Source organism: Pollachius pollachius, assembly GCF_949987615.1.
Source record: "Pollachius pollachius genome assembly, chromosome: 15".
Classification (NCBI taxonomy): Eukaryota; Metazoa; Chordata; class Actinopteri; order Gadiformes; family Gadidae; genus Pollachius; species Pollachius pollachius.
In genome coordinates, this window is record NC_136948.1 from 21,843,967 (window position 1) to 21,854,822 (window position 10,856).

Sequence of the window (10,856 nt, forward strand, 5' to 3'; positions counted from 1 at the left end):
CATGGCCAGAGCTATCTATGGCTACAGCCGTTTTAACTGCGCCGATGTTAGCCGTTAGCTGACAGAACTCCTGCTGTGGTGGATTGATTTAGTTGTCGACCAAGGTGAGATAAAGATTCGGCAGCCTTGAAATATCTAGGGGTCAAATTTTTTGTAAAATGTAAATAATCTGGCCAATCCAGGGCCCCTTGCAGATTTGTGGCCCTAGGCTAGCCGGTGCATTAACCTGCGTCTGACCATTGAATCTGTCCATCATCCAGCGGGAGGTAGTACTATCAATATGTTTGGGGGTTTTTCAGAATATTGTGTAAATGTATTAAATACAGGATGTATGCGTGCATGTCACAGAAAATGAAATAATGGCTATAGGTCTTAAACAAGCACATATAGAAATAAATGAGAGGGGGTTGGCGGATGTAGCTCGTGGTTCCACGTGTTTTATATACGTGTTTTATAAAAAATAACCCAAAATCTATTTTATCAAACAGAACACAGCATACCAAGATAATATTCCCTCAAAACCCTAAATGAGCATATAACACAACGAGCAGTTGTGTTAACAACTGACCAACTAAACATACTATCGCTGAACCAACTTAATGATTATGAAGGCATATTTCTCGCTGGATATTTGATCAAAACACATTTTAATGCGGAAACTATTTTATTATTGCATTTTCCAATGAGAATCAAATAAATTTCAGCCATATTTGGTTGTCAGAGATAGCCGCGTCCATAGCACCCACCAAAGCAATGATAGAAACCGTGTGGTTTAACAATGTATGGCAAGACCTGAAGGAATATTCAGAATAACTTTCATAATAGAAATGTTATCAAACCCATTTAATTCTAAATCTATATAAAATATTGCATTTACCACCACTGAGAATAAAATAAATTCCGGAGGGGTCAGGCGCACCGATTACTTGTGTTGCCAGACATTCGTAGGTATCTTAGGAAACATTTTGGATAGCTTTTCTTAAGATATACAAATTTTGCATGAGACCAGCCTGACCCATTGTAATTGTGACATTTTGGAGATTGAAGAAATAGAGGAAAATAGTCAGTCAACAGCCGGCCAGTCATGACAACAGCCTGCTGTACATCCAATGTGAGCCAAGCGTCTGCATTTAATGTTTGAACAGAAACATTGGCCAGTACATGTCTCTGTCAGACTGTACACTTACCCTCTGGGCCTTTGTATTGCTCATGTCATTTAATTTCTGAGTGTCCTAAAGTATCAAATTAAATTAAATAAAAAGCAATAACAGAACTTTCGCCGTAACATAAATATCAAATAAAAACAGAAACAAATACAAACATCCTTAAGGTGCATCGGTTTCCCATAGTAGAAAATACTGTTCGTTCCTAACTTGGGCAAGTTACATTGAATTGCAATTTCAAAGCTTTTGATTTTGGAATCATTTCAACAATATTGAATGAATAACACATTTTATGTTTGGAAATCCCTGATAGATAATTTTTTCCACACTTTGAAGTCTAAATTGAACTGCAACTTCTCGGTTTTGACGTAGCAAAAATGAAGATGATACCTGTATTATAAACAACAGCAGTCACATCACCACATCCCTTTACCAGAGATTGTTGGACTTTGGTGCCACTTTACAGAGCGACAAGTATCACAACGGATGGAAATTGTGTTTTGCTATGGCTGGTTATTAGTGACTGAAGACTCTTACTTCCTTCAGCCCTTGGTGTAAAGTCAACAACTCTGACTTCCCAATAAGCAAACAAATCGGTGACCCATTATGATGGCCAACCTTGTGAAAATATGGGTGAAAAGAATAATAATATGTTTGTCATGACCCGACCAGGTTGTCATCAGGCTCCAGTCCGGGGTTTTCAGCAGACACTCGCAGTTTCCTGGGGCCCGTTGGGTTCATCCCAACGAAAGGGGAGCTTACGCTTCTGAGAAGAGCCCGGATCAAGACCCTACAATGCAGAGGAGGTTAAATGCCAACGTGAGCACTTCATCCACTAACGTATACGCATCACAGCAACAGCTCCAGGACAACCCACGTTAACACGCTTCAATAGCCCATTATGGCGTCAGTCGCTTCACTGTACAGGGTGAGGTCGAAAAAGTCCACAGACATTTAATTATTTACTACTACGATGTCATTGCAATAGTCTATGTGTGTGTGTATGCGTGTGTGTGTGTGCGTGCGTGCGTGGTACCTTGGCAGCAGTGCGGTGACGGTGGTCAGGGCACACACGAGATAGAACAGCGGCTGAGACATGGTCAGGGTGTCGACCCCCAGGGGGTTAGTGGGCGGGCTGCAGGTCACACACCACGCACTGAACAGCAGCGTGAACACAAAGTACAGGACGCCGCTCCCCACCAGCACTGCGATGTGCATCCACATCTGGAAACATTATTAATGTGTTCACAATCGAGGGGAGGGGAAGGGAGGTATGTTGAGGGGTTACTGAGAAGATGTCATCATGGAAGAGGGAAAGTGGTGAGTTGGTTCCAGTGTTCACAATGGATCAGCTCTGGGATGTTCTTTTTCAACATCAACATAAACAAATATTAGCCTGGCTCTGCCCGCCTACGTATTTCCGCTCAGTTTTCATTTCCCTTCAGTACTATGTCTGCGTTTGCGGTATTTTTGCGGGTTTTCTCCGGCCAAATTTCGCCGGTCTAATCAGCGAACAGAGGGAGTGGCCGAGAACAATGACGTTGCGGTTGTGCACTACTTTCAGTTGTAGTCAAACGTTAGCGAATGGTTATGGGAGATCCAGAGTAGCACTGGGCAGATCCAATAGTTTCATACTTCAACCGTCACCGCCTTGAAGTGGGTTTGTCAATGGAGAGTGGGCAGACTCTCTGAGCAAATTAAATGAAGTACGAGACTCTAGTAGGACCAGGCTAAACAAATATGACATCTAAACAAAAGTGGGATTGATAGTTGGGAGTTTGATGAAGTTCTAATCAATGATCATTGCTCATGCATGCGTCCCATATATCTACACTATGTAAACATGACCAGGGACTGACCAAGGTGTGGCTCTCGATGATCTGGTGCAGTAAGATGATAAGGAGAGCCGACGCATTGACGGGGGAGCCGAAGGCCAGGACCCCAACGTCTGACCCTGCATATGCCTCGGAGAAAGATCTGGTATAGAGGGAAGAACAGAAGGGGCCCCAGTACAGAGCCTTGAGGGACACCAGTGTAGAGAGGGCAGGGTTTGGACAAGGAGCCATTCCATGTGACCTCATAGGAGCGATTCGTCAGGATGTGAACAAGGAAAGCGCAGAGTCAGCAATGTCGAGTTCAGCGATAGTGGCGAGGAGGATCTGGTGGTTCACGTGTCGAACGCCGCGGAGAGGTCCAGGAGAATGAGAACTGATGAGAGGGAAGAGGCTCTGGCAGCACGGAGGGACTCAATCACCACAAGGAGAGCTGTTTCAGTGATTGATTGATTGATTTTATTTGACCCTTTTGATTTAAAATATGAATAGTACTCTGATTCATACATTAAAATACATAAATAGTAAGGGATGCCACAATAAAGTTTAATGGCTTATTTCCATTGTGGTCCCTGTGGGGCAGGAGAAGAGGGCAAGTAGCAGCAAATCACACATCAATCATTCAAAAAAAGTAAACAATTGCATACAATCCAGACACATAAAAATGATCATAATCAAGACATGCCTAAGATTGGCGTCTAAGCTATTGTTTCAAAGCCTGTTTAAAACTGCCTTACTCAAGTGTACCAGGTAACCTGTTCCAAAGGTTAGTTCCAACATAAGGAAAATTATCTTTGCCAAAATTAATCTTAACTCTGGGGTTTACAAAATCTGTTGAGCTGCCCTTAGTGGAACTAATACCTGTGAACTTCACTTGATTAAAATATTTTAAAAATAATTTGGCACATCCCCATGAACAAGCCTATGTACCATACACAGCTGCATCCAAGATACACAATCCTCTACTTTCAAGCATCCCAACCTCTCGAAATGGGAAGATTCAAGATGAGTTCTAATGGGGCAGTAAAAAATAAGCCTACCTAACTTATTTTGCGAGGTCTGATGCCTATGTTTCAAATGTATTATGACACTATTGTACCATGAGCCACACGTATAATCATAATAAGGCTGAAATAAAGCTCCTGCTAAAATTAACATCGTTTTTCGATCCAGAAACATTGAGATTCTGGCCAAAAAACGGATTATATGATTTACTTTGGGGATTACCTTTTGAGCCTGACCTGCAGCAGATAAATGGCAATCTAAAACACAGCCAAGGTAACTGACTGATTTCTTGGCTGTAATTTCTGAATCATCAGCCTGGACCTTAACAATTATAGGCTTTTTTCCATTTAATTTTTGATCCAAACAATATGGACTCTGTTTTCCCCAAGTGAAGTAACAACTTGTCAGATATCCACCTGCTAACATTTAGAAGTTTTGCGAATTGCGAATGCAGAAGTTTTTTTAGTTTTAGAAGTGGAGTGTGCAGTCTTGGAGCCTGACTGATAAGGGTCAAGCAGAATGTTTAGTGAGAGAAGGGAGGCCAGTTGACTTGAAAGTTGACTTTATTCCGACAGGTTTCAGGTCGCATTTGAACCCAGTATTTCCTCACGTGTTGATCTGTTTTATCCCAGCATGCAAGACCGTGCTATGGGTAGCTGTATCTGCGGACAGTGGTTTGCTCTCCGCAGCAACAGGTGAGACCGTCGTGGAGAGATTGGTGGGGCGGGGACATCTGGTTGGTTACCGGTGTTTCGGGCGTCCTCTGTCTCAAACTCCTTATGTGAGTGAGATGTTGAGGCATTCGGGGCTTTGCCATGGCTAGAGCTAGCTACGGCTACATGGCCAAAGCTACATGGTCGGTGGGGTCTACTCCATGGCCAGAGCTATCTATGGCTACAGCCGTTTTAACTGCGCCGATGTTAGCCGTTAGCTGACAGAACTCCTGCTGTGGTGGATTGATTTAGTTGTCGACCAAGGTGAGATAAAGATTCGGCAGCCTTGAAATATCTAGGGGTCAAATTTTTTGTAAAATGTAAATAATCTGGCCAATCCAGGGCCCCTTGCAGATTTGTGGCCCTAGGCTAGCCGGTGCATTAACCTGCGTCTGACCATTGAATCTGTCCATCATCCAGCGGGAGGTAGTACTATCAATATGTTTGGGGGTTTTTCAGAATATTGTGTAAATGTATTAAATACAGGATGTATGCGTGCATGTCACAGAAAATGAAATAATGGCTATAGGTCTTAAACAAGCACATATAGAAATAAATGAGAGGGGGTTGGCGGATGTAGCTCGTGGTTCCACGTGTTTTATATACGTGTTTTATAAAAAATAACCCAAAATCTATTTTATCAAACAGAACACAGCATACCAAGATAATATTCCCTCAAAACCCTAAATGAGCATATAACACAACGAGCAGTTGTGTTAACAACTGACCAACTAAACATACTATCGCTGAACCAACTTAATGATTATGAAGGCATATTTCTCGCTGGATATTTGATCAAAACACATTTTAATGCGGAAACTATTTTATTATTGCATTTTCCAATGAGAATCAAATAAATTTCAGCCATATTTGGTTGTCAGAGATAGCCGCGTCCATAGCACCCACCAAAGCAATGATAGAAACCGTGTGGTTTAACAATGTATGGCAAGACCTGAAGGAATATTCAGAATAACTTTCATAATAGAAATGTTATCAAACCCATTTAATTCTAAATCTATATAAAATATTGCATTTACCACCACTGAGAATAAAATAAATTCCGGAGGGGTCAGGCGCACCGATTACTTGTGTTGCCAGACATTCGTAGGTATCTTAGGAAACATTTTGGATAGCTTTTCTTAAGATATACAAATTTTGCATGAGACCAGCCTGACCCATTGTAATTGTGACATTTTGGAGATTGAAGAAATAGAGGAAAATAGTCAGTCAACAGCCGGCCAGTCATGACAACAGCCTGCTGTACATCCAATGTGAGCCAAGCGTCTGCATTTAATGTTTGAACAGAAACATTGGCCAGTACATGTCTCTGTCAGACTGTACACTTACCCTCTGGGCCTTTGTATTGCTCATGTCATTTAATTTCTGAGTGTCCTAAAGTATCAAATTAAATTAAATAAAAAGCAATAACAGAACTTTCGCCGTAACATAAATATCAAATAAAAACAGAAACAAATACAAACATCCTTAAGGTGCATCGGTTTCCCATAGTAGAAAATACTGTTCGTTCCTAACTTGGGCAAGTTACATTGAATTGCAATTTCAAAGCTTTTGATTTTGGAATCATTTCAACAATATTGAATGAATAACACATTTTATGTTTGGAAATCCCTGATAGATAATTTTTTCCACACTTTGAAGTCTAAATTGAACTGCAACTTCTCGGTTTTGACGTAGCAAAAATGAAGATGATACCTGTATTATAAACAACAGCAGTCACATCACCACATCCCTTTACCAGAGATTGTTGGACTTTGGTGCCACTTTACAGAGCGACAAGTATCACAACGGATGGAAATTGTGTTTTGCTATGGCTGGTTATTAGTGACTGAAGACTCTTACTTCCTTCAGCCCTTGGTGTAAAGTCAACAACTCTGACTTCCCAATAAGCAAACAAATCGGTGACCCATTATGATGGCCAACCTTGTGAAAATATGGGTGAAAAGAATAATAATATGTTTGTCATGACCCGACCAGGTTGTCATCAGGCTCCAGTCCGGGGTTTTCAGCAGACACTCGCAGTTTCCTGGGGCCCGTTGGGTTCATCCCAACGAAAGGGGAGCTTACGCTTCTGAGAAGAGCCCGGATCAAGACCCTACAATGCAGAGGAGGTTAAATGCCAACGTGAGCACTTCATCCACTAACGTATACGCATCACAGCAACAGCTCCAGGACAACCCACGTTAACACGCTTCAATAGCCCATTATGGCGTCAGTCGCTTCACTGTACAGGGTGAGGTCGAAAAAGTCCACAGACATTTAATTATTTACTACTACGATGTCATTGCAATAGTCTATGTGTGTGTGTATGCGTGTGTGTGTGTGCGTGCGTGCGCGGTACCTTGGCAGCAGTGCGGTGACGGTGGTCAGGGCACACACGAGATAGAACAGCGGCTGAGACATGGTCAGGGTGTCGACCCCCAGGGGGTTAGTGGGCGGGCTGCAGGTCACACACCACGCACTGAACAGCAGCGTGAACACAAAGTACAGGACGCCGCTCCCCACCAGCACTGCGATGTGCATCCACATCTGGAAACATTATTAATGTGTTCACAATCGAGGGGAGGGGAAGGGAGGTATGTTGAGGGGTTACTGAGAAGATGTCATCATGGAAGAGGGAAAGTGGTGAGTTGGTTCCAGTGTTCACAATGGATCAGCTCTGGGATGTTCTTTTTCAACATCAACATAAACAAATATTAGCCTGGCTCTGCCCGCCTACGTATTTCCGCTCAGTTTTCATTTCCCTTCAGTACTATGTCTGCGTTTGCGGTATTTTTGCGGGTTTTCTCCGGCCAAATTTCGCCGGTCTAATCAGCGAACAGAGGGAGTGGCCGAGAACAATGACGTTGCGGTTGTGCACTACTTTCAGTTGTAGTCAAACGTTAGCGAATGGTTATGGGAGATCCAGAGTAGCACTGGGCAGATCCAATAGTTTCATACTTCAACCGTCACCGCCTTGAAGTGGGTTTGTCAATGGAGAGTGGGCAGACTCTCTGAGCAAATTAAATGAAGTACGAGACTCTAGTAGGACCAGGCTAAACAAATATGACATCTAAACAAAAGTGGGATTGATAGTTGGGAGTTTGATGAAGTTCTAAACAATGATCATTGCTCATGCATGCGTCCCATATATCTACACTATGTAAACATGACCAGGGACTGACCAAGGTGTGGCTCTCGATGATCTGGTGCAGTAAGATGATAAGGAGAGCCGACGCATTGACGGGGGAGCCGAAGGCCAGGACCCCAACGTCTGACCCTGCATATGCCTCGGAGAAAGATCTGGTATAGAGGGAAGAACAGAAGGGGCCCCAGTACAGAGCCTTGAGGGACACCAGTGTAGAGAGGGCAGGGTTTGGACAAGGAGCCATTCCATGTGACCTCATAGGAGCGATTCGTCAGGATGTGAACAAGGAAAGCGCAGAGTCAGCAATGTCGAGTTCAGCGATAGTGGCGAGGAGGATCTGGTGGTTCACGTGTCGAACGCCGCGGAGAGGTCCAGGAGAATGAGAACTGATGAGAGGGAAGAGGCTCTGGCAGCACGGAGGGACTCAATCACCACAAGGAGAGCTGTTTCAGTGATTGATTGATTGATTTTATTTGACCCTTTTGATTTAAAATATGAATAGTACTCTGATTCATACATTAAAATACATAAATAGTAAGGGATGCCACAATAAAGTTTAATGGCTTATTTCCATTGTGGTCCCTGTGGGGCAGGAGAAGAGGGCAAGTAGCAGCAAATCACACATCAATCATTCAAAAAAAGTAAACAATTGCATACAATCCAGACACATAAAAATGATCATAATCAAGACATGCCTAAGATTGGCGTCTAAGCTATTGTTTCAAAGCCTGTTTAAAACTGCCTTACTCAAGTGTACCAGGTAACCTGTTCCAAAGGTTAGTTCCAACATAAGGAAAATTATCTTTGCCAAAATTAATCTTAACTCTGGGGTTTACAAAATCTGTTGAGCTGCCCTTAGTGGAACTAATACCTGTGAACTTCACTTGATTAAAATATTTTAAAAATAATTTGGCACATCCCTATGAACAAGCCTATGTACCATACACAGCTGCATCCAAGATACACAATCCTCTACTTTCAAGCATCCCAACCTCTCGAAATGGGAAGATTCAAGATGAGTTCTAATGGGGCAGTAAAAAATAAGCCTACCTAACTTATTTTGCGAGGTCTGATGCCTATGTTTCAAATGTATTATGACACTATTGTACCATGAGCCACACGTATAATCATAATAAGGCTGAAATAAAGCTCCTGCTAAAATTAACATCGTTTTTCGATCCAGAAACATTGAGATTCTGGCCAAAAAACGGATTATATGATTTACTTTGGGGATTACCTTTTGAGCCTGACCTGCAGCAGATAAATGGCAATCTAAAACACAGCCAAGGTAACTGACTGATTTCTTGGCTGTAATTTCTGAATCATCAGCCTGGACCTTAACAATTATAGGCTTTTTTCCATTTAATTTTTGATCCAAACAATATGGACTCTGTTTTCCCCAAGTGAAGTAACAACTTGTCAGATATCCACCTGCTAACATTTAGAAGTTTTGCGAATTGCGAATGCAGAAGTTTTTTTAGTTTTAGAAGTGGAGTGTGCAGTCTTGGAGCCTGACTGATAAGGGTCAAGCAGAATGTTTAGTGAGAGAAGGGAGGCCAGTTGACTTGAAAGTTGACTTTATTCCGACAGGTTTCAGGTCGCATTTGAACCCAGTATTTCCTCACGTGTTGATCTGTTTTATCCCAGCATGCAAGACCGTGCTATGGGTAGCTGTATCTGCGGACAGTGGTTTGCTCTCCGCAGCAACAGGTGAGACCGTCGTGGAGAGATTGGTGGGGCGGGGACATCTGGTTGGTTACCGGTGTTTCGGGCGTCCTCTGTCTCAAACTCCTTATGTGAGTGAGATGTTGAGGCATTCGGGGCTTTGCCATGGCTAGAGCTAGCTACAGCTACATGGCCAAAGCTACATGGTCGGTGGGGTCTACTCCATGGCCAGAGCTATCTATGGCTACAGCCGTTTTAACTGCGCCGATGTTAGCCGTTAGCTGACAGAACTCCTGCTGTGGTGGATTGATTTAGTTGTCGACCAAGGTGAGATAAAGATTCGGCAGCCTTGAAATATCTAGGGGTCAAATTTTTTGTAAAATGTAAATAATCTGGCCAATCCAGGGCCCCTTGCAGATTTGTGGCCCTAGGCTAGCCGGTGCATTAACCTGCGTCTGACCATTGAATCTGTCCATCATCCAGCGGGAGGTAGTACTATCAATATGTTTGGGGGTTTTTCAGAATATTGTGTAAATGTATTAAATACAGGATGTATGCGTGCATGTCACAGAAAATGAAATAATGGCTATAGGTCTTAAACAAGCACATATAGAAATAAATGAGAGGGGGTTGGCGGATGTAGCTCGTGGTTCCACGTGTTTTATATACGTGTTTTATAAAAAATAACCCAAAATCTATTTTATCAAACAGAACACAGCATACCAAGATAATATTCCCTCAAAACCCTAAATGAGCATATAACACAACGAGCAGTTGTGTTAACAACTGACCAACTAAACATACTATCGCTGAACCAACTTAATGATTATGAAGGCATATTTCTCGCTGGATATTTGATCAAAACACATTTTAATGCGGAAACTATTTTATTATTGCATTTTCCAATGAGAATCAAATAAATTTCAGCCATATTTGGTTGTCAGAGATAGCCGCGTCCATAGCACCCACCAAAGCAATGATAGAAACCGTGTGGTTTAACAATGTATGGCAAGACCTGAAGGAATATTCAGAATAACTTTCATAATAGAAATGTTATCAAACCCATTTAATTCTAAATCTATATAAAATATTGCATTTACCACCACTGAGAATAAAATAAATTCCGGAGGGGTCAGGCGCACCGATTACTTGTGTTGCCAGACATTCGTAGGTATCTTAGGAAACATTTTGGATAGCTTTTCTTAAGATATACAAATTTTGCATGAGACCAGCCTGACCCATTGTAATTGTGACATTTTGGAGATTGAAGAAATAGAGGAAAATAGTCAGTCAACAGCCGGCCAGTCATGACAACAGCCTGCTGTACATCCAA

The 10,856-nt window shown here is 42.3% G+C and overlaps 2 protein-coding genes across 2 annotated transcripts; both read right to left on the reverse strand.

The window, feature by feature from the left end:
• Positions 1 to 1,110: 1,110 nt before the first annotated feature.
• On the reverse strand, positions 1,111 to 3,229 carry LOC307087256 (phospholipid-transporting ATPase VD-like; the record flags this gene model as incomplete). The annotated part of the gene is made up of 3 exons (XM_079752757.1): positions 1,111 to 1,953; positions 2,200 to 2,387; positions 3,023 to 3,229. 3 exons carry the CDS (start codon positions 3,227 to 3,229, stop codon positions 1,821 to 1,823), a joined length of 528 nt encoding a protein of 175 aa, XP_079608883.1. The 3' UTR covers positions 1,111 to 1,820.
• Positions 3,230 to 5,983: 2,754 nt separating this feature from the next.
• LOC307087258 (phospholipid-transporting ATPase VD-like) lies at positions 5,984 to 8,102 on the reverse strand (the record flags this gene model as incomplete). Its single annotated transcript, XM_079752759.1, has 3 exons — positions 5,984 to 6,826; positions 7,073 to 7,260; positions 7,896 to 8,102. The coding sequence occupies 3 exons, from the start codon at positions 8,100 to 8,102 to the stop codon at positions 6,694 to 6,696; spliced, it is 528 nt and encodes a 175-aa protein (XP_079608885.1). The 3' UTR covers positions 5,984 to 6,693.
• Positions 8,103 to 10,856: the final 2,754 nt, after the last annotated feature.